Genomic DNA, 24,726 nt, shown 5'->3' with positions numbered 1-24,726 from the left:
TAGAGAGGTGACTCAGTGATGGCACAGAGAGGTCAGTGCTCTTGAAAGAATTTATTACTTAAATTTCCCAAGAGAAGGAGGTGCGTGATGCCATACAGAGCCATAGAGGAAGCATTAGATTTTGGTCAAGTGGTAGGAGCAGGGGCAAAGGGCAGTCCTAGAGCAGAACCTTTTTTTGGCATTTGCATAGGAAGGACAAGACAGGGCAGGGGAAACAGTTTAAGATTGGTTAGTTTGAATAATTCCTGTGGACTTCGGGGCATCAGAGCTGACCTTCCCGATCTGGTGCTTGGTCTTGGGTTGGTTTAGGGCAGGGGGAATATTGGCTTGCTGTGTGAGAGTTAGATAAAGGGGGTCATTGACTTGCTTGAAGGATGTTTACTGCTGGGTAAGTTGTTTACTGTCTTTAGGAATAGCTTTAGGAATATTTACTATTCATAGGTAGATGGAAGAGAGGTGGTCTGTCTCCATGTCGCAAGCCATCCCGCCTCCAATGTCAAAACATAAGATACAGAACACAAACGAACAACATAATTAATATAAGAAATGAAAGAATATTGAGAAATAAAATTTCTTTCTTTCTTTCTTTTTTTTTTTTTTTTTGTCCTTTAAAGGTTTGTGCTTCTAGACTTGACCCAGATTACTTTATTTCATCTGTCTTTGAAAGGTAAGCATAGTTTATTAAGACAGGTATTAGGAAGTATTTGGAATTTAAGTTGATTTTGTTTTAACTTAAAAAAAATCTGTCTCAAATATTTCTTATTATAGATTTAAGGTAGTGGATTTGTTGACAATGGCGTCACAACATCAAAACACAGTACTTGATGCAGAGCATGAGAGATCGATGTTAGAAGGCGCTCTTACATTTCTTGTGATTCTTTTAAGTCTTCGTTTACATTTAGGTAAAAAGCACTCATACTAATGCTTGGGTATTAACTATCCTCCCTTTCCTCCCCTCTCCCTGTGGTAGTAAATTGCTGATGGAAAAAAGAAAAGGATTTGGATATTTTTAAACATTGTTTCAAATTCTTGACATGATGTATAGTTGTTATTCCTTTTAGAATATTTTTTAAAAAACCCTTTATTTAAGGGAGCTGCAAACAGTAGGTTATTTAAACTGGTTATATTTGGGGCATTGCAGTCTTTGCTCTTTAATTTTTGGAGTTTCTCATTTTTTGTAAAACAGCTTAATAAAAAGTGTGGTAAGTTGTTTGTTTAAAATTTATATATTTTCAGATTTATTAATTCTCTTTTTAATTGTTTTAGGGATGTCTGATGATGAGATTCTCAGAGCAGAAATGGTAGCCCAGTTGTGTATGAATGACAGGACACATAGTTCATTGCTGGACCTCATATCCTTTTAAAAGTTTAATTTTTTTATTAAATACAGGATCTAAACAATGATTTGTACAGATTAAAGATATATCACTTTTGTGGTTAAAAAATATTTTTAGAGTTGAAAAATAGTGTGGAAAAGAACTTCAGTTGTTTGTTCATCTGTGTGTTCAGGGCTAGTGGCAGATGTTTTTGCCATTGTTACCTGTCAGGGAACTCTTACTGGCCTTGGTTAGACTTCAGAACTGATAGCTCTGGGTACCCAAGGATCTGCCCTTCTAGGACAGCATTCCTGAAAGGAAGCTGGACACATTGTAAAAGGCAGCTATGTCTACTTTACTGTATACCTAGGTTGGAATTCATGGCTTAAATTTAAAGGCATACTTTATAATTATTACCAGGGTTTTAAACATTTTAAGGATTTTTTTTTCTTAGAATTCAGTCTTCTTTTTTTTTAAAGATTTTATTTATTTATTTGAGAGAGAGAGAGAGGGACACAGAGAGCATGCTCTGGGGCAGGGGCAGAGGGAGAGGGAGAAGTAGGATTTTCAGTGAATAGGGAGCCCTATGCAGGGCTTGATCCTAGGGCCGAATCTAGGTCCTAGGGCTAGGACCCTAGGCCTAGATCTAGGCCGAATCCTCGATCCTAGGGCTCGATCCTGAGCGAAAGGCAGACTCTTTTTTTTTTTTTTTGAATATATTTTTAAATTAAATTTAAATTAAAAAAATTTTTTTATAAACATATAATATATTTTTATCCCCAGGGGTACAGGTCTGTGAATCACCAGGTTTACACACTTCACAGCACTCACCATAGCAGATACCCTCCCCAATGTCCAAAAACCCATCCCCCTTCTCCCAACCCCCCTCCCCCCAGCAACCCTCAGTTTGTTTTGTGAGATTAAGTCACTTACAGTTTGTCTCCCTCCCAATCCCATCTTGTTTCATTTATTCCGAAGGCAGATTCTTAATGGCCTGAGCCACCCAGGCATCCCTTAGAATTTAGTCTTAAACCAGGAGGTTTATTTTTTTCCTTTTCTTTTTTTTCTAAATGACTGAAAGAGAGAGAGTGAGCACAAGCAGGGACAGCGGCAGGCAGAGGGAGGTGGGGAGCAGCATACTCCACGGCAGAGCAGGGATCCCGAATGAGGGGGCTTGATCCCAGGACATGGGCTCAGACCTAACCGACTGAGCTATCCACATGCCCCAAGCCAAGAGATTTTTAAGGGCAAACTTTATATCATCTATAAACTTACAAAACTTATGGTTCTTTGGGTAGGACAGAACATATAATATATATTTTATTATTTTTTAAGTTATTGTTAATAACATTTTAGACAAAGATTGTGTTATTTTGTGATAAGAATTTATTTCGTAAAATTTGGACTGAGCTTACTTTGCATATTATGAATATGTTTGGAATAATTGGCTAAAATTTTGTGAAATAACTTCTATGGAATGCCTATGTGATAACCTTGAAGACTTTCATAAGTGGCATCAATTTGATATTTGATAATTTTATTCAACTGTTATATAATGTATATAGTGCTGTAACTGAGCAAAAGCACTCTTCCATAACTTTGAATTTAAAAGTTAAATTAATTAATTGATATGAAATCAATGGAAAAAGGATCTTTGTGGCTTTCTGGTTTTCTTCTTTGTAAAAATTTGTTTAGCATCGTTTTCATTTTTCTTTGAGGATGAAATTTTGCGTTTTTGGAGAAATAGTCTGCTCATAAAAATCTTGGCTAATTTTTAGCATACTGTTTTTGATTCTCTAAAGGAAGATATAACATTTGTAAAATGAAGAAAATGGAGATAAATTTTAAAAAACTTTTTTTTCATTTCCTGAGATTTAGCTAATTTTTTGGGGGGAAAATAAACGGGAACTACTTTAGCATTTAATTTATTAATAGGCTTCTAGATTAAAAATATTTTAAAAGTTCACAATTAAAAAAAATTATTATTGAGCCCTTGTACTGTATAGCCCTCTTGTGGCCAATTTTCTATATTACAGCCAATTACTCTGTTTTAACAAAAGTAGTTAGAAACTAGAGTACCTTGGTAATTTTATACTTAAAAGAGGGATTTAGGGGGCGCCTGGGTGGCTCAGTGGGTTAAGCCGCTGCCTTCGGCTCAGGTCATGATCTCAGGGTCCTGGGATCGAGTCCCGCATCGGGCTCTCTGCTCGGCAGGGAGCCTGCTTCCCTCTCTCTCTCTCTGCCTGCCTCTCCATCTACTTGTGATTTCTCTCTGTCAAATAAATAAATAAAATCTTTAAAAAAAAAAAAAAGAAAAGAAAAAGGGGGATCTAGGCATTTTTTTTCTTGACACATACATCATATTCCAGAAAATCCAAATCCCAAAAGTGGCATTATTCCAGGCAGTTACAGTTTTGAATCAGTTCTTTCAGCTGTAGCTGATTTTAAGGCTCCTGTTTTTGAACCTGGAGGTTCTATGCAGCAAGGCATGTATACTCCTAAAGGTACGTCTATATACATGAACATTTTCTTTCAAAATCAGTTTTCTGTATGTGATTTGTTGTGTATAGTACAAGAAAATGTTTTGTTTTTTATGTATTCAGTTTTGAGTTTTTATGGTATACAGTGATATTGCTTTTATTTATTTACAAATCTATGGTTTTATGTTATATTAAACTGTTTTAGATGACTCTAAATTAGAAGAGGAACTTTATATATAAATTCTAGTTCATTTTCATAAGTGAATAAAACTATATACTTAAAATTTTTTAAAAACGTATTTTCTCTCTAAATTTGATTTTGAAATAGTTCTCAGCACCCCAAATTTAACTTGAAACAGTTTAAAATTAAAATCTGTATAGAATATTGATTACATTTTCTTACATTTTTTTTCCCTTAAGTGGTTGGTTTTCCAAGGTTTTCTCCCTGACTTCATAGAGACATGCTTGACAAGAGCCAGAAGTAGGTGAAGTCTTCATTCACAGTCTTGTCTTTCTTACTTTCACATGTTCACTAATCTAAGTTAAAATTCTGAAGGAGGCACTTACATGCTTCTTGACTTCCTCAAGACGCTTTGTCTAACTGAAAACTGATGCCCACATAGAAGTTGTAAATAGCACATCCTGTGTTTGGCAAAACACAGCAGAATAAGCCTGATCATGTGGGATTTTTTTTCCAGGAGATCACAAAGGTAAATCCAGAGTCTCTGGTAGCAGTGTATATTCCATTAACGGAAAAGCACAGTGTTTCTTTATTGTAGATAATACTTTGCATCTAAAGTTCAGATGAATTTTTGGTGTGGAGTAGTACAGTGCTTAATAAGGTGTAATGTGAGGATTACCTTTGTCATACTTACTTGTGGTCCTTATTAAAAATATGGGTTTCTATGCCTCAGCCCCAGTCTGCTCTCATCAGGATCTCTGGGGATAGATTCTGGGAATCTGCATTTTAACAAGCTCTGTAAGGTGATTGTCATGCACAGTAAAGTTTGAGACACTGAGATAGAGCATTGGGCTTTTGAAGATTAGAGTCAAGAAACTAGTTTTCATATGCAAATACAGTATTGAATTGTGTTATTTTGTGTGTTATTGAGAAAAGCAGTCTCTTAACTTTGGATTTGACTTATTTGTAAAAAGAGTTGGAATGCATCAGAGTTTTAAAGGCTTTTTAAAAGTGGTTGAAATAAACCTTTAGTTTTGGGGAACTAAACCTTAAGTAAATCTGTTACACAAAACCAATGAAAGCAGACCTGCTCTTGTTAATGTGGGTGTGGGTAGTGGACATCATTTCTCATCTGTTTTGTCATCTCCTTGCTCCTGAAGTGGCCCCAGTTAAACTTCTATGGGAGTCCACAGAACACTAAAGTCTGCTAGACTAGTTAATCACTAAAGTTTTCTTCTGTTGCTATGGTTTTGTAATTCTGGTAAAAAAACATTGGCATTTTAATTGTACAGATTAATAGATTTAACAGTGAAGGACAATAAATGATAATAGATATAATAACAAAGGTCTTTGTCTTTGTGGAGGCCTATCTTAAGGATCTTAAGTCATACTTATGAGAGATAATTTAAGATGAATGAATGGTCTGTTACATGAAAATAGGGACAATTGTTAACAATTTCTTATGCCAGGAAGTTGAAATTACAGTAGATGTATAGAGAGAAACTTAAGCTTCTTAATGTTTTCAGATGCTAAGAATTTTGCTAGAATGAGATGGGAAAAAATAAATCTAGGCAAGATATACTCTTGAGGCAGTGGTTTCTAAAATTACTATTCTCAGGCCATGTTGTAGATTTTTACCACATCTAAATACCATCTCTTTTATTATATACCTCGTCTGCTGTATATCTCTAAATGGATTCACTTTTTTAAACTTTACCTCCTGCTGAGCATGATTATTAGTGAGATTGTGGGTTTTATATACAATGTGCAGTTTCCTAATATATGTTATAATTGTAGAGTTACTAAAATGAAAATCTTTGTACACTTAAACTCATCTGTGTACTACCAGTTATACACATATCACACATAAGGTGATGGTTCCTAACTCTGAAGACGGTAAGGTGATCAATGATCAATTTTTACAAACCAAAATATTACAAAGTAGGACTCTTGAAAATCAGTGGCTCATTAGTTTTTTAATTTAGTTTTCATATTTATATCTCTGAATATTTTCAAAGTTGTTAATGCATTGTGTTTCTTACATTCTGTTGTCACTTTACAAAAAAAAGATGAACTAAACCTTTATGGTGAAGCTTTATCACATTATAACACCTTTTTTACATTTTAATAGTTTTTGCTCATTAGTTCTTGCTGACTTAATATTCATAATGATGAAATTATGATTCTTGACTTAGAATAGTAGTCACAATATCAGGCTTATTAAAGAAAATATATAATCAAATTAAACTATCCCATCTTATGAATTTAAAATATACTTAAATGTACTTAGTCATCAAGGATTGACTGAAGTCAGTGTTTTGTTTCTACTTTCTTTTGAATAATAGCTGAAGTCTGGGATCAGGAGTTTGACCCTGTCATGGTCATTCTTCGAACAGTTTACCGTAGAGATGTGCAATCTGCAATGGACAGATACACAGCATTGTAAGTCTGTTGTTTTATTAGTATAATAATGGGTGCTTTCTATTTATGTAGAAAAATTTCAGTTATAACACAACTGTGATATGCTATCATTGAAGTATACTCTTAATCTTTAGGAGAGAAAATAATATTCTGAGATTAAAAAAATGTCTTCCAGATATTTTTGTTCTCAAGATTCTTGATGCAGATCTGATAAATTTTATAAAATGTCAGAAATAGACATAAATTAAAAAAAAAACACACTTAGTTGCTATTTGACCAGTTGGATGCAAAACCTGGTTTTATGTTGTTCTACTTTTAAACCAGTAGAGGAGGCACAAGTTAAGAGAATAAAATTGTCTGCTGTTAGAGATGATGAGTATTTACAAAAAGTGTGGTGATGTTGCTGTGTTTTTCACAACTGGGAAAATAGCTAAAGCAAATTAAATTTTATTGTAAATATTTAACAAAGTGGTTCAAAATGATTGCAGAAAAAAGTTTTGAAGAGTATCTTTTCAATGAAGAATTCATTTTTGTTTGCTGTTTTTGTAGACTATTTAAAAAATGTATTGCTGAATGCTATATAATATCTTTTATCTGCTTTTCTAAAGCATATATTAAATATTTTAAAGCAAATTTTATATTTTTATTTTTATGTTTTAAAACAAGTTTTAAATATAAAAATTTCTTTGATCTTGAGAAAATATTTGTCTATCCAGGTGTAAATATAGATATTAGGTATAATTGAAACTTTTCTTTTGCCAAGACTTTGCAGTAATAGATATATGTTGAATTTTTGATCCATCACAGATATATCTGAAGTAGTTTGTAATGTAGAGTTTTAGCAGACTCCTCCCTTCTCCTCAAAACAAAGACAGAAACCAAACCTAGTTCAGCCATCAGCATCTCTCTCTACCTTTCTCTAAAACCCTTGGAGAAATAGTCTGAGGTTCTTCATACTCTCTTTCTTTTTTTAAAAAGATTTTATTTGTTTGAGAGAGTGAGCGAGCACGTGCGCTCAAGCAGGGGAGGGACAGAAGGAGAGGGAGAAGCAGACTCCCCACTGAGCAGGGAGCCGGATGGGGGGCTGATCCCAGAATCCTGGGATCAACACGTGAATGGAAGGCAGACCCTTAACTGACTGAGCCACCCATGTAACCCTGGGAGAGCACTTCTAATCATCTGTCTCCAGTTAACCAAGGTACCAGGTGCTGCTGGTTTCTGAGCCTTTTGAGGATTCTGTGGTGTTACTTGGATTGATGCTCAGCTTTCCCCATTGTCTTGTGATTTGGTTTTCTTTTTTTTTTTTTTTAAGATTTTATTTATTTATCAGAGAGAGAGAGGGGGAGAGAGCGAGCACAGGCAGACAGAATGGCAGGCAGAGGCAGAGGGAGAAGCAGGCTCCCTACTCAGCAAGGAGCCCGATGTGGGACTCCATCCGAAGACGCAGGGATCATGACCTGAGCTGAAGGCAGCTGCCTAACCAACTGAGCCACCCAGGCGTCCCGTGATTTGGTTTTCTTAACGCTACTAGATGAGTTACCAGGTGTCCATATGCTTCCTAGTTAACAAAATCTTTAATTTTTTTTTTGTGTGTGTGAGTTTCCCCATCTTTGTGGCTTTTGTCCTTTAAAAAATACCATCACTATAGTTCTCTTGGAGTTTGGGGTGAAAGTAAAATTAAATACTTTACGTTCATTCTTTGATTTTTAACTTCAAGTGCTGAATTTGTAACTCACTTTAATTTGCATTGCCTGGATTACTAGGTGAGATTGAGCTTTTAAAAAATCTGTTGATTTCTTTCCATGTTTCTTGCTGTGAGAACTGTGTACGGGTTATTTTTTGCCAGTTTTTCTATTTTTGCAGTTTATTAGTTCTCAAGTTTTCCTTTTTACATTTAGATCTCTAATCCATCTGGAATTGATTTTTGTTTGTGGTAGTGATTCATTCCTTTCTTACTGATTTGTAATATGCGAATTCTGTCATTTATAGTTGATCCTCATTGTTTGCAAATTCTTTATTTGCAAATTTGGCTACTTGCTAAAGTTTTGAAACCACAGTTACTACTTGTAGTTTTTCCTGGGTATTTGCAGGTGTGTATGAACATGCAGAGTGCATCAGCTGGGGTTGAACAGAGCAAAGTTCTGCCCTCTCTTTCAGCTCTCATACTTTAATCAAGTATTTTTTGTGGTGTATTTAATGCTATGTTTTTGCATTTTTGTTCTTTTTTGATTTTGCTATTTAAAGTGGCCCCCAAATGTAATACCGAAGTGCTGTCTGGTGTTCTTTGATGTGCCTTCCAGAGAAAATTCATTGTTAGATATGCTTTGTTCATTCATGGATAGTGCTGTTGGCTGTGACTTCAGTGGTAATAAATCACTAATATGGTACATTCAGAAAGAGGTAGAGGAAATTCACTGATCTGTACATGAGGTCATTCCCAAAAAGTGTTAAAATAACACTTGTAGTGTGTGATGAAGCTATGGGAAGGTTGAAAGCTAAATTTGTGGACTCGTGAATGAAGACTCATAAAAAAAGTGTAGTGGATAGCTTTGTTGTGAGGCTCAAAGCCAAAGAAATTCCTTTCATGTTTAGCAAGGGTCAGGAAAATGTTAAACCTTTTTTTGCTAGTGCTTGGCTGGCTTCCTGTTTCAAAAGGTAATAAGGTAGTATAATGTGAAAAATTTTAAATATACAGGCAAGGCAGGTTTTGTAGATCATGAGGTGGAAGAATTTGAAAAATACTTGCTAAGAGTTAGAAAAGGGTTCCATGAAAAAGCAGATTTTTCATTGTTATAGGAGTGTCTTGATTACAAGGACATTGACAAATGTAATGCAGATGGAATTTTGATTAACAAAATTGACCTCAGACTTACAGGAACCTAATCCTGTATTTCTTCTGGGAGCAAAAATTAAATGTTTGTGGTATTTTATAGAAGATAACTACTGTTAATAAAGGCACTTGACTGTATCAGGTATCTTTATGTGTATAGATCTGTATCTCTTTTGTTCAGTTTGTAAATTAATCCCATACTATCACAAATATTGTTAAGTTTCTCTTCTTTCTCCTCTTCTTCATTCTCCTCCTTTCTTCTCTTTTCTATTTACAATAGTTATTTATTCTTGGCTCTTTGCCTAGAATTTTATGATGAGCATATGAAACTTAGTGATGAAACATAATTGGATTTTGATTGAAATTGTGTTGATTGAAATTAATCAATAGCATTTAGATTAATTCATGGATTAATTTGGTGAAATGCCATCTTTTTAAGTTTTATTTTAATTCCAGTTAGCATACAGTGTTATATTAGTTTTAGGTATATAAAATAGTGTGATTCAGGAACACCATACATCTCCAGGTTCTCATCACAACAAGAGCACTCCTTAGTCCATATCATCTGTTTAACCCATTCCTCCCCTTTGCCCCCATCCACCTCCCCTCTGGTAACTATCAGTTTGTTCTCTATACTTAAGGACTCATTTCTTAATTTGTCTCTCTCTCTCTTACTTTTTTCCTCCTTTGCTTCTTTGTTTTGGTTCTTAAATTCCACATATGAGTGAAATCAACTTGTGTTTGTCTTTCTCTGACTGACCAATTTTGCTTAGCGTAATACTCTCTAGCTCCATCCAAGTTGTTGCAGATGGCAAGAGAGATCATGAGGTTGAATGAGGGGGGTGGTGTAGAGGGAGAAGCAGACTTCCCACTGAGCAGGAAGCCAGATCCAGGCATTATACCAGGACCCTGAGATCATGACCTGAGCCAAAGGCAAGCACTTACCCTTACTTAATTAATTGAGCCACGCAGGCGCCCCTCTTGTTTAATTGTCAAAGGATTACCGGATTTTTTCCCAAGGCAGCTTTAGCATTATCCTTTCCCATCAGCAGTGTATGAGGATTCCAGTTTCTCCTTCTCTTACTAACACTTATAATCTTTTTGATGATAGCCATCCTTGTGGGTGTCAAGTAGTATCTCATTGTAGTATTGATTTGCATTTTCCCTGATGGCTGATGATGTTGAGCATATTTTCATGTGTTTATTGGCCATTTGTGTATCATCTTTGGAGAACTGTTCAGATCCTTTGTGCATTTTTAATTGGAGTATCTTTTCACTATTAAATTTTAAGAGCTCTTTATATATTATGACTAGTAACACCAGAAATAGGATTTGTAAATATTTTCTACTATTCTGTGGGTTGTGGGTTATCTTTTCACTTTTTGAATATATTTTGATGCACAAAAGTTAATTTTAATGAAGTTCAATTTATCTAGTTTTTTCTTTTCTTGCTTGTGCTTTTGGTGTTGTATCCATTGCTTAATCCAAGTTACAAAGACTTATGCCTATGTTTTCTTCTAAGAGTTTTATAGTTTTAGCTCTTGTATTTAAGTCTTTGATGCATTTTGAGTTAATTTTTACATACGGTATAAGGTAGTGGTTCAGCTTCATTCTTACTTAGGTAGATTTTTTTCCCCTAAGATTTTATTTATTTATTTGACATAGAGAGAGATCACAAGTAGGCAGAGAGGCAGGCAGAGAGAGAGGAAGGGAAACTATCTCTTGCTGAGCAGAGGGCCCAATGCGGGGCTCGATCTCAGGACCCTAGGGTCATGACCTGAGCTGAGGGCAGAGGCTTTAACCCACTGAGCCACCCAGGCGCCCCTAGGTAGATGTTTCTTGAAGTTTTGACAGAACTTGCGTATTCAACTACCTGGCCTCATTTTTTTTTTTTTTTTTTTTGAGGGCATTGTAATTTTAAAAATAAATCACTTTCTTTAAAGCTTATAGTCTTAGGATTTTAATTTCTTTTTGAAAGGGATGGTCAAGTTATATTTTTCTAGGAAACATTTTGTCTTAATATATAGTAGTTAAAAAATTGTCTTTGCCTTTTTTCATTCCTTTTATTTATTTGTGTTTGGTGTTTCTTATTCCTTATCATCTTATCAGAGGACTGCCAGTTTTACTTTTTTTTTTTTTTTAAGAATAAACTTTGATTTTGTTGTTTCTTCCTTTCCCCCCTTGTTTTCTATTTTTACTTTTTTCTTCTTTATTATTATTTTCTTTCAATTTAGTTTGGATTTTCTCCCTTATACACTTAGTGACATTTTACAAAAACAAACACATTTAATACTGGGAGCTTCCTTCTAAGTACTGCTTTAGTTGTATTCTACAACTGAATTTGTATTTTACAACTTTTTTCTGTATAGTTTGAGTTCTAAATTTTAAATTTTTCTATTATGATTTTAATTATGTGTGAATTTCTAAGAGCATCGTGTTATAAAATGTCTACATGTCTGAAGTTTTGGGTTATCATTTAGTGAGTTTTTAATTTTATTTGCTTTGTGACAAGTGGTTGTGGCCCATATATCCATTCTTTTGGTATTTTTTGAAATTTACTTTCAATTCTGATATTTTATAAATTTCCCTAAATAGTCTAAATGCACTTAAGATTATATGTATTCTCTAATTATTGGATGTTCTTTAAATGTCTTTGGTTCAAGCTTATTAATGATATTTAAAAACCTTCAAAATCCTTGGGCTCCTCAGTGGCTCAGTCAGTTGAGCATCTGACTCTTCATTTTGGCTCAGGTCATGATCAGAGGGTTATGAGGTCAAGTCCTGTGTGTGGCTCTGTGCTCAGTGGGGAGTCTGCTTGAGATTCTCTCCCCCTCCTCCTCCCCACATGCACATTCTCTCTCACTCAAATAAATAAATACATCTTTAAAAACAGTCTTCAACATCCTAATCTGTTTTCTTAGGCTTTCTGTTAGAAATGTGTTAATATCCTTTATTATGTTTGTGAATTTGTCAGTTTCTTGTGTAATTCTCTTAGACTTTGCCTTTTGTGTTTTGAGTCCGCTGTTATTTGAGGGTGAAGCTTTTCAAAGGTGTCAGCTTTATGTGGAATCTCAGTTCCATCTCTAAACCTTGTGTGAGCCTAATACCTTGAGATCTGCCTGCTCAAGGACTTTAAAATAATTGGTAATCACATTGTTAGTGCTTTTTTTTTTTTTTTTTTTTAAGATTTTGTTTGTTTATTTGACCGACAGAGATTACAAGTAGGCAGAGAGGTAGGCAGAGAGAGAGGGTGGAAGCAGGCTCCCTACCAAGCAGAGAGCCCGATGTGGGGCTCGATCCCAGGACCATGGGATCATGACCAGAGTCGAAGGCAGATGCTTTAACCCACTGAGCCACCCAGGAGCCCCTGATATTTCTTTTTTCTAGTTTTCAGCTTAGGTCTCCCTACTCATTTTTATTCTATACAACATGTTTATTATCAAAGAATAGCTATCTGTTTGGCATTTTTGAGCAATTTAATTAAAAATGGTACTGCATAGGGCACCTGGGTGGCTCAGTAGGTTAAGCCTCTGCCTTCGGCTCAGGTCATGATCTCAGGGTCCTGGGATCGAGGCCCGCATCGGGCTCTCTGCTCAGCAGGGAGTCCGCTTCTCCCTCTCTCTGCCTGCCTCTCTGCCTTCTTGTGATCTCTCTCTCTCTATTTCAAATAAATAAATAAAATCTTAAAAAAAAATAAAAATGGTACTGCATAGAAAAATATGCAAAAAATTATAGAAAACTATTTAAACCACAGTTTAATCTTAAATCTATCACCTAATTTTAGTTTTGCTTTATTTTTACAGTTTAAAACAGAGTGGAAAATTCCCTGGAAATCCCTGGCCTCCCTATAAGAAAAGGACGCCACTGCACCCCAGCTATAAAGGTCTCATGAGACTTTTGCACTGTAAAACTTTACACATTGTGCTATTCACTCTGCTTTACAAGGTACAGTAGTAATTCGAATAGAAAGATTCAGATTAGAATTAATTTCCATAATTTTCAAATAAAAGTGTTAACAGATAATATTTACATAAAAGTACTATTTATAAAGCAAAGTGTATTTATACTAAATACTATTCATATTAAAGGTGTGTGAGGATATGTCATAAACACATAATATGTGAATTTTAAGTTGAAAGTTGAAATCTAAGTTGAAAGAGTAACTACACCATTCTTTGTGGGAAACTATTCATCTTACCCAGTTTAGATAATGTTAAAAAATATTAATATAGAATATGTTAATAAAACTCAGAAAATTATTCTTAGTCATTTTTTTCTTAGTTTTAGGTTACTTATTTGAAACTGTAGGATTCACTGTCATAAGATTTCAAGCCAAAATTTATTTGAGTTTAGTTAATAATGTTTTATTTATTAAGAAGAGGCAATGTAGTAATGATAGGTCATAGTTGGGAGTCTGCAATCTGTTTTAGTGTTGTTCACACTAGCTGGGTGTGTGGCTGAGCCTTGGTTTCCTCTCTGTAAATAGTGGATTAGGAAGGATGATCTCTGTTGCCTCCCAGCCTACAGTCACCTCCTCCTGACACTGATCCTCCCACCATCTGCACTACCTGCCTGCTGTTTGTGGAACACCAGTTGATAGATACTGTACTCCACAAATTGTAGATGTTACCTTGTATAATCCTCACAATAATTCTGGTCTATTGTTCCAGTTATAAAGATGAGAAAACTAAGGCCAGAATCTGTTGCTCAAGGTCAAATAGCTAGGTATATACAGAATTTGTATAAAACAGGTTTTTAAAAGATTATGAAAGTTTACTGTCTTCACCCCTGTGCCAAAGATGAACAAAAAAGCCTTCTTAGTAGTCAAAATAAACATTAGAAAGGCAGCTAACTGAAAGTCTTTGTTCTTTAGTCCGAATAAATTAGCTCTTAGGTGACAAGTCCTTCCTTTTTTAAGCCTTCCCAGCCATTTGGGCAGTTTCTGTGAGGCCCATTCTAGAATGTCCTCTTTTGTACTCTCTACAGTCTCACCTGCAGCTAGCAAGGTATTCCCACAGAACCTCCTCTTTGTACCCCTTCCATCATTTGGCCAGAGGGGTTTCTTATAGTGAGGACAACATGATGGCTGCCAGGCTGTTTTTTTTCTTAGGCTATTTTAGGTATCTTCCAGGTAGTAGTTTGTTGTATCATATTGAATGAATTATTGTTGTAGGTCAGCCCTGAAATCCTGCATAAGCTATGTAAAGCTTGCAATGTGTAATCCACATAAAGTCAGATTTATCGATGTTTCCTTAGAGAAGCCTCTCTTACCTAGTTGCATCCCTTTTTCCTTTCTCACCCATATAAACCACATACTTACACATACATATACTCATCTGCACAAAATACTCAGACTGGGAACTTTAATTTTAGAGTCATTTAAAGAACATTAATATTCCATAAATATTTATTATGCTTCCAGTTATATGCCAGGTGCTATGCTAAATACATTTGCATGAATTATCTTATTTAGTATACTTACTTATCTGGTATTTTTGTCATCAGGAAAAGAGTATCAGCAAACGAGGATGCAAAACGTTCTTGTTAAAATTATTTTATTAGATACTAGTATATAATGATGGATTTAGTGGACTACTTAATGTATTACCTTTAGGAATCCATGAACCAGTATTTCTAGATGTTTAAAATACTGTTGATCTTGAGAAGGAACCTGTTCTTTTGATTTTAGTTTGTCTTTTCACCAAGATGTAGCTTTATTTATTTTCTGATCATGCTGTACATTTATTTATATATATATTATTATGTCATTTTCATCTATAACAACATATTTTTGGATAAAATATATTGTGCAGAAAAAGTAATTATGAGGCATTTTTCCCTCTTTAAAGATTTTGATGGATCATCAAAATCTGTCAGAACATGTACTCTGCATGGTTTTGTATCTGATTGAATTAGGACTTGAAAATTCAGCTGAAGAGGAATCAGATGAAGAGGTAAGTTGGTTTCTTATGTTTTTAAATATTAAAATTATAAAATGCCGTAACAAAGGTAGTGTATCATCTGGAAATGTATTTATGGATTCATCATACACAGAAGATATTTTTAACTACTGGAAAAGGCCCTTTTTGATCTTCAAATATATATATTCTTTTAGAGGTTTCCCTCTCCTTATGATATTATTGAATTTGAAATTTATAATTCATAAAATGTAGATCTAAGAAAAGGGGTTAGTGCACTTTGGTGTTACGCTGATAACATTGACTGCTGACTAATAATTCTTATGTTAGGATTTCCATCTAGAATTCTTAATAATTTGATTAGGGATTATTTTTGAGTAGCATGTTCTTTTTGGGAAGGTTTTAAGTATATGAAGTAAATATGGGAGAATTTTTAAAGTATTCAAGAATACAAGTTGTTAATGTTATAGGACTTTAGAAGTATCATTTCCATAAAAACAGTTGTTACTAGAAATTGATTTTACAAGTGTAAGATTCCCTTTATCCCTTCTCTCCAAAAAGACAAAATATAGCACAGCATAGTGACAGCAAAAACAAACAAGTAAAAAGACTAGGCAGTATGTTGTTGTCTAAGTTGAGTCAATATATATTCTTTCGTAGGTATTTAAAGATCATTAATATTTCCTTAAGATTAGGTCAGACTTTGATTTTTCAGACTTTCTTCTGCAGTTAGTCCACATTAGGATTACTTGACTATATTATGAGTTATTACTAATAGATGCTAAAAAATATTCTGTACTGTTAAGTATTTCAGATTGAAAAGTGTATTTTTTTCAGGAGAAATTTAGCTGACTTCCATTGGACTTACCCATATTAGTATTGAGAAATTTATTCTTGTATTTTATGTTTGGATTTGTGTTTATTAGCACTTTATAATATATATATTGAAGATGAGACTGTAAAGGATTTGGAAATAAGACAGGCAGTGGATGATTGTTTGGGCTGATTTCATCTACTTTGTATGTTAGAGCAGATTTGACAAGCTTTCATATTCATTATGTTCATGTTTTAGGCATCAGTGTGTGGACCAGAACGTTGTCACGACAGTTGGTTTCCTGGCAGTAACTTAGTGTCAAACATGCGACACTTTATAAACTATGTTAGGGTGAGAGTTCCAGAGACTGCTCCTGAAGTGAAGAGAGACTCACTTGCAAGTACCAGCTCTGACAGCTTGAGTTCTTTACAAGTAAGTGTAGAAGAGAGAAAGATAAAAAGGAAAGACTATGTTATGATGGGGTATATTGTTTAGATCATCCTATGATACTCAAAAGAAAAATGTAGTTTTAGGTAACTTTAAATTGTCTTTTGTTTCCTATTATATATCTAAGCAACTTCTTCCTCACCCATCTTTTTCCTTTAATCTGCCAGAGTTCACGAAGGCCAAAAGTTCTTCAAAGAGAGGTAGATGTATATAATATTTGCATTAACTAGCAATATGGCTTTAACTGGAAATCGGAAAAACACTTTGAAGTATTTGTGTGTATATGTGTGTGTTTAATATGGTTAAATTAAAAAAAAGTTTACTGTGTGTGTGTTTTTAATAGTGATTTAGGCTTAATTTTAAAGAAAATTCATATTACTGAAGTTAAAAAATAATACATAGTATTTAATAGTGTGTATTTCTTAGGATTTTGGACAAATTATAAACAGCACATTTAGGTCTGTTTGCGTTTAGCATTGTTACTAACATCTTAAAAATGAATGTTTCCTAAATCAAAACAAATTTAATCTTTAATTGCTGGCAGCATGTCCATTTATAGTTTCTTTTTTTTTTTTTTTGCTTCTAAGGCAATTAATTAACTTTGATAAAATAAGTTCACACAAATCTTAATATATTGTGTATTTGGATTTAGTTTGAAAACCACCTTTTTCATTGCATGTAGCTAATTAACTAATTTTTAAAAGGCAGAAATGAAAAATCTTAAAATGACATGCCAAGTAACTAAACTTAATCACCTCTAATCTGTACAATCTATTTTTGTGGGTAGAGAGCACTGCATCAGATGCTTCTGTTAGTAGGGTCCATTTATAGGAGCTTTCTTTGCCTTTGACAACATATTTTTACTGTGAACACCATAAGGAATTTTGATTAAACTGAAATCTTAATAAGAAGCAGCTTTTGCCTCTAATGTTGGTACAGAGTACTTTGAAAAATAGTTTGGATGTTAAAAAATAGTGTACACTATAATTTAGCTCATAAAAGCTCAACTGATACTGGAGCATCCTTTCAGTGCTTGCTTAAAAAAAATTAAATCCATTAAATTGACTCAGATCCTAATTAAAAGATGATTTCTAAGAGCTCTGATGCAGCTTGACTGCTTGAACAAAAGACTATTTAGAAGATAAATTACTGAGAGAAATATTTAAAATTTGTTCAAATAACAAATTATAGTGGTATTCAGATATGACACAAATCAGTTTGGTTTTTCATCTTTATATTTCCTTTTAGTAACTGTGTGTTAGAAGTAATTTTCAAACTTTGCAGTTCTTTAGAAATGAAATTAATTAGTAGTTCCGATCCATTAATTTAGGAAAAATTTATAATTTACTTAACTAGAAAATGTAGCAGTCTTATACAAGTTAGTAAAGAGTATAGTTTTCTTTTTTTAGGAGAAGTATAGTTGACATACAATGTTATATTTGAAGAATATAGTAGTCTTGATAAATAGTGGCGGAACATATTTTATTCCTGTAAACTGGTGAGGAACTTAGTGTATGAATCCTCTTTAATATGGCTATAGGTACTACTCAGGCTTTGTCTGTTTTTCCTGGTAGATAGGCCTAGGAGGCTGAGAAAGAGGTGTTATTGTGAATAGCCGTCTTTCTCCTCAGAATTGTTTCTGGATTGAATGAGACTAAATATATTTAAGAGAGGTAAAGGGATAGACTTACCCAAAGGACAAATCTATTGAATAAATCCTCACATGAAACTTTGAACATTGTAGCGCTAACATATTTTTACACTTAGCACTGAATAACTTCTCTTGATTTTCTTTCTCTTTTTTAACGGTAGAATTCTGGTACAGCTCAAGTTTTCAGCTTAGTAGCAGAGCGTAGAAAGAAGTTTCAAGAGATCATCAATCGCAGTAGCAGTGAAGCAAATCAGGTGGTTCGTCCCAAAACTTCAAGTAAATGGTCTGCTCCTGGTTCGGCTCCACAGTTAACTACAGCCATTTTGGAAATTAAAGAAAGCATATTGTCTTTGTTAATTAAACTTCATCATAAACTCTCAGGAAAACAAAACTCCTACTATCCTCCTTGGCTTGATGACATAGAAATTTTAATCCAACCAGAAATTCCTAAATATAATCATGGAGATGGTATAACTGCAGTAGAAAGAATTTTACTAAAAGCTGCATTGCAAAGCAGAATGAACAAGCGCATTATTGAAGAGATATGTAGGAAAGTGACCCCTCCTGTACCACCCAAAAAAATCACTGCAGCAGAGAAGAAAACACTGGACAAAGAAGAAAGGTAATTTTTATTTTGATGTTTTAAACATGTTGTCTGGTACAGTTGAAGATTTGATAGATCTTCTTTTTTGGCCATCTGAGGCTAATCACCTGGATGTTTAACATCTATAGTCGTAGCTGATTCCTTTGTAAGATAAAGGGAACCAAACACAGTCAGTGCTTGTGCATGTATTATGCTTGAGTTAGTTGGGGGTGAAAAGAATGCTTACCCCAGCATTAAATTATTACCCTAAACTTGTAGGCAACCCCTTTTAGAAAAATTGCTCTTAGTAGGTTATCTAAAAGTTCTGCTTCTTTAAAAAACTATCCTCAGTTCAACTTTAAATGAGAATAGAAAACTAAAAAAAGATACCCTAATTTCTCAGAATAAAAAAATTTTTTTTTTTAGCCTTTTCCAATCTTTCCAACAAATGATCACTAGTTATTGAATAAGTAATGTTTCAAAACATACTTATAGCTCTAGCTTTTAGAACTTCAGGTTGCTTTTTATTTGTCGTTAAATCATAATGTACTTAACTTTTTTTAAATTAAAAGAATTTTTTAAGTGAATTCTGCACCTAATTTGGGGCTTGAGCTCATGACCCTAAGATCAAGAGTTGCCTGCTCTACCAACCTAGCCAGCTAGATGCCACTGTTAAATTGTAATATTTGTATTTAAAAATAAAAATCTTCCTTGGATAATGTTCCTGTTCACCAGTCTAGGGGAGGATGGGGACCAAGATAAGAGAGGCTTTGGCTTAGCAGTAAAGTTGATCATGCTCAATTACGTTCATTACTAAATTTAAAGAGGACATCCAGGTGAAGACGTCCAGCCAGATAAAGGGTTTGAGACTTAGGGGAGAATTCTGAGTTAGCGCTTTAGATGTGGGCATATAGGTAAGTAGTTAAAGGCTTATATGGAAGAGTGTGTATAGTAAGAAATGAGAACACTTACTATAAAACTTTCTATAAGAAAACATTAAAGGGAATGACTGAGAAAGGAATACCTATAAAGGTGACTGGAAAGGGATGGCTAGAGTGAAAGAGGAGGAACACTGTAGAGAGTGGTGTTCAAAGGGGTTGAGAAGGGAAGAAACAGTGAGTTTACACTACAGAAGTTCAGGTAAGATTGGCAGTTCCACTTGATTCAGTAGTTAGGAGGTTGTCCTTTGGTAACTGTATCAGGAGCAATTTAAATCACATATATAGTTGTATTTCATTTTGATGCAATTAAATTTGTTACAGATAATTTATATTGAAAATATATATAAGTCTCAGTAGATGAAGAATGTAGGAGAATGTGCCTAGGTGGCTCATTCGGTTAGGCGTCTGCCTTCAGCTCAGGTTATGATCCCAGAGTCCTGGAATTGAGCCCTGCATTGGGCTGTCTGCTCCTTTCTCTCCTTCTGCCCCTCCCGTGTACTCCTGCTCACTCTCTCTCAAATCAATCCATCAATCTTAGAAAAAAAAAGATTGTAGAAGAGTTTTCTTTCTTTCTTTTTTTAAAAGATTTTATATATTTATTTGACAGACAGAGATCGCAAGTAGGCAGAGAGGCATGCAGAGAGAGAGGAGGAAGCAGGCTCCCTGCTGAGCAGAGAGCCTGATGCAGGGCTCGATACTAGGACCCTGGGATCATGACCCGAGCGGAAGGCAGAGGCTTAAACCCACTGAGCCACCCAGGCGCCCCAAAGAGTTTTATTTTTCACAGTACTTCATAAATAGGAGTTGTTATAAATAACTATAATATAATTTATATGACAGTTTGTTAATTTTGAATCAGTAACCGCCTAAGATTTAATAGATCTACTGATAAAATTAGAAGGTTGAAAAATGAGGTAAAATTCTTATTTTTATAACCTCTTAAATTGGTCATATTTTCTTGGTTATAGAATAATGTCTTTTTTATTTTTTAATTTTATTTTTAAAATTTTTTATTTTTTATAAACATATATTTTTATCCCCAGGGGTACAGGTCTGTGCATCGCCAGGTTTACACACTTAGAATAATGTCTTTTTTTAAAGAAGATAAACTTTTAGTGAATCAAAGTTTATTTTACTTGGTTATTTTGGTTTATTTTGTAACAATTACTCATAATAGATGTGATACTGGAGTAGATCAGATGCCATTTTTGCAAAGGCTCTAATGCTGTTGTAATAAATAATAGTCTGAAAAAAAGGTGTTTTTTTTTTTTTTCCTCCCTTTTGGGCTTTGTTTCCTTTGGTAATGTTGATGATATTGACAAGTCCTTGAAGCTAATTGTATAGTAGACGGTGAAGGATTAAGATGAATTTATTTGAATCTCACTATGCTTCTCACGTCTTTTCTCAATTTATTTTGGATTTTGGATTAAGTTTTATTTAATAAAGGCCAGACAGTTTATAAAAACTTGATGGTGATACAGTCCCAACTACCTCACCTGTGGACAAACTTGGCATCACATCCGTAATAGTAACTACATAGAAAATAAGATACAAATAGGAAGGAAACCCTTAGATACTTATAACAATATGCAACCTCAGTGTTTCCACCTCTGGTATAATAATGGAAAATTACTGGGTTTTATGAAATCTGCCAGAACTTGTTTGTCTTTTCATTTTTATTTACATTTATGCCCAGTTTTAGAAAAGAATTACCTAAGTTAATAAAAAATTCACAAGGAAAAATAATTGATACCTTTTTTATGCAAATCACAGAAAGCGAGGATAGAATTTTTTTCTTTAAACAGTTTAAAACAGCATTCGTTTATTTTACTCACTGTTAATGTATATTGAAATGTAGGTGTGGTATGACAGGGTTCTCGACTTACAGTCTCACAAGGCTAAAATCAAGGTTACAGCCATAATTATCTGGAGCTTACAGTCTTCTAGGCTTATGTGGTTGTGGGAGAGTAGACATGCATTTTAATACTAGTGCTAAGCAGTTACATTTGTGACTTCCTTATGTTTAGTATATGGAATTATTGTTTGAAATATTTTTTATGGATATACTCTAAATGTACATGTAAAGGTGATTTATAGAGTGGCATAACTGATTTTTTTTTTTTAGGATTTTATTTATTTGACAGATAGGGACCACAAGTAGGCAGAGACAGGCAGAGAGAGAGGAGGAAGCAGACTCCCCACTGAGCAGAGAACCTGATGTGGGGCTGAATCCCAGGATCCCGGGATCATGACGTGAGCCGAAGGCAGAGGCTTTAACCCACTGAGCCACCCAGGTGCCCCAACTGATTGTTTTAATTAAAGAAACATAAGAAACTTACAAATTAACAGAGTAGTGGTATAGGAGACCAAACTTGTATTCTGTCAATGCTATTGTTTCTGACAGCATTTTTGGAGATCCACAAAATGCTTCGAGCATCTCTAGCACATCTTTGTTTCCATTTCTTCTGTGTTGTAAATTTTTGTCCTTTGAGGATATATTTAATTTTTTTATAGTTAAGTTCAGTTAGCCATATAGTACATCATTAGTTTCACATGTAGAGTTCAGAAATTCATCATTGCATAGGCTAAATAATAAATAATTCATAATTGATGAATTAATCCAAAGGAATATTTATGCTTAGGTTTGGAATATAGTTTTATTCTTTGTCATATTTGAGACTTTTTTTTTTTTTTTTTTTTTAACTTGAAACAAACTAAACTTGGAAGAAAGAAATCTTAGTAGGAACTGGGAAATCTCTGGCTTCTGCTCATTCTCTTTTAGGAAAGACCTATTCTTTTTTTTTTTTTTTTTTTTTTAATTTATTTTTTTCTTTTCAGTGTTCCAGAATTCATTGTTTATGCACCACACCCAGTGCTCCATGCAATACGTGCCCTCCATAATACCCAACACCAGCTCACCCAACCTCCCATGCCCCTCCCTTCCAAAACCCTCAGTTTGTTTCTCAGAGTCCATAGTCTCATGGTTCATCTCCCCCTCCAATTTCCCCCAACTCACTTCTCCTCTCCATCTCCCCATGTCCTCTGTGTTATTCCTTATGCTCCACAAATAAGCAAAACCATATGATAGTTGACTCTCTCTCTTTGACTTATTTCACTCAGCATAATCTCTTCCAGTCCTGTCCATGCTGGTACAAAAGTTGGGTATTCATCCTTTCTGATGGAGGCATAATACTCCATAGTATACATGGACCATATCTTTTTTTTTAATTTTTATTTTTTATTAACATATAATGTATTATTAGCCCCAGGGGTGCAGGTCTATGAATCACCAGGTTTACACACTTCACAGCACTCACCATAGCATATACCTTCCCCAGTGTCCATAACCCAGCCCCCCTCTCCAGCTACCCTTTTCCCCCCAGCAACCCTCTGTTTTGTGAGATTAAGAGTCTCATATGGTTTGACTCCCTCCCAATCCCATCTTGTTTCATTTTTTCCTTCCCTACTCCCCAAAACTTCACTTTGCCTCTCAACTTCCTCATATCAGGGAGATCATATGATAATTGTTTTTCTCTGATTGACTTATTTTGCTCAGCACAATACCCTCTAGTTCCACCCACATCATTGCAAATGGCAGGATTGCATTTCTTTTGATGGCTGCATAGTATTCATTGTTTGTATCTACCACATCTTTTTTATCCATTCATCTGTTGATGGACATCTAGGTTCTTTCCATAGTTTGGCTATTGTGGACATTGCTGCTATAAACATTGGGGTGCATGTGCCCCTTCGGATCACTACATTTGTATCTTTAGGGTAAATACCCAGTAGTGCGAATTCTGGGTCATAGCGTAGCTCTATTTTCAACTTTTTGAGGAACCTCCATGCTGTTTTCCAGAGTGGCTGCACCAGCTTACATTCCCCCCAACAGTTGGACCATATCTTCTTTATCCATTCGTCCGTTGAAGGGTATCTTGGTTCTTTCCACAGTTTGGCGATTGTGGCCATTGCTACTATGGACATTGGGGTACACTTCTTTTCACTACATCTGTATCTTTGGGGTAAATACCCAATAGTGCAATTGTAGGATCATAGGGAAGCTCTTATTTTTAATTCCTTTTTTTTTTTAAAGATTTTATTTATTTATTTGAGAAAGAGAGACAGTGAGAGAGAGCATGAGAGGGGAGAAGGTCAGAGGGAGAAGCAGACTCTCTGTGGAGCTGGGAGCCTGATGTGGGTCTTGATCCCAGGACTCTGGGATCATGGCCTGAGCTGAGGGCAGTTGCTAACCAATTGAGCTACCCAGGCACTCTCTATTTTTAATTTCTTGAGGAATCTCCACACTGTTTTCCAAAGTGGCTGCACCAGTTTGCATTCCCACCAACAGGTAAGAGGATTCTGCTTTCTCCACATCTTCTCCAACACATGTTATTTACTGTCTTATTAATTTTGGCCATTCTGACTTGTGTAAGGTGGTATCTCAATGTGGTTTGATTTGAATTTCCCTGATAGCTAGTGATGATGAACATTTTTTCATGTGTCTGTTTGCCATTTGTATGTCTTCTTTGGAGAAGTGTCTGTTCATGTCTTCTGCCCATTTTTTGATGTGATAATCTGTTTTGTGTGTGTTGAGTTTGAGGAGTTCTTTATCGATCTTGGGCATCAGCCCTTTGTCTGTACTGTCATTTGGGAATATCTTCTCCCATTCTGTGGGTTGCCTCTTTGTTTTGTTGACTGTTTCCTTTGCTCTGCAGAAGCTTTTGATCTTGATGAAGTCCCAAAAGTTCCTTTTTGCTTTTGTTTCCTTTGCCTTTGGAGACATATCTTGAAAGAAGTTGCTGTGACTGTTGTCAGAGGTTACTGCCAATGTTCTCCTCTAGGATTCTGATGGATTCCTGCCTCACATTGAGGTCTTTTATAGGAAAGGCCTATTTTTAATGTAACAGTAAATCTGACTATTCTTATCTTGTAGATTTTATTCATATCTAAACATCCTAACTTATTCTAGCAATCAGTTTGCTGTTCCTTGTGCCTGGGGTTAAATTGTGGGTTCCTTGCTAAAAAGAATTTTCTTACTCTTGCTACCAACTGACATACACTTAGGAAATTGTGTTCTTGAAAATCCAGATTTTCTGCTTTAATTATTTCACAGTTTAAAGTAAATCTTGGCTTTTATTTTTACC

General features: G+C 34.7%; 1 protein-coding gene and 1 long non-coding RNA gene across 3 annotated transcripts in view; one reads left to right on the top strand and one right to left on the bottom strand.

Annotated features, from left to right (window-relative positions):
* UBR3 (ubiquitin protein ligase E3 component n-recognin 3) overlaps positions 1-24,726 on the top strand; it is a 241,053-nt gene that overhangs the window by 81,926 nt on the left and 134,401 nt on the right. The window contains 9 exon segments of the mRNA XM_082689242.1: positions 615-667; positions 769-902; positions 1,267-1,358; positions 3,688-3,820; positions 6,323-6,419; positions 13,032-13,173; positions 15,078-15,182; positions 16,219-16,392; positions 18,220-18,680. Coding sequence (XP_082545368.1) covers positions 615-667; positions 769-902; positions 1,267-1,358; positions 3,688-3,820; positions 6,323-6,419; positions 13,032-13,173; positions 15,078-15,182; positions 16,219-16,392; positions 18,220-18,680 — 1,391 coding nt within the window.
* LOC309843637 overlaps positions 4,714-24,726 on the bottom strand; it is a 135,819-nt gene continuing 115,806 nt past the window's right edge. Inside the window, exon 3 of one of the 2 annotated variants that reach the window (XR_014300259.1) lies at positions 4,714-6,394. This is a non-coding gene — a long non-coding RNA (uncharacterized lncRNA). Of the gene's footprint in view, positions 6,395-18,282; positions 18,371-24,726 lie in introns of those variants that run through there. The other variant, XR_014300260.1, reaches the window with a different exon arrangement.

The sequence above is a fragment of the Mustela nivalis genome, assembly GCF_964662115.1.
Source record: "Mustela nivalis genome assembly, chromosome: 11".
NCBI lineage: Eukaryota > Metazoa > Chordata > Mammalia > Carnivora > Mustelidae > Mustela > Mustela nivalis.
The sequence above is the reverse complement of the archived record's forward strand: the minus strand, read 5'-3'. Positions and strand labels throughout refer to the sequence as shown.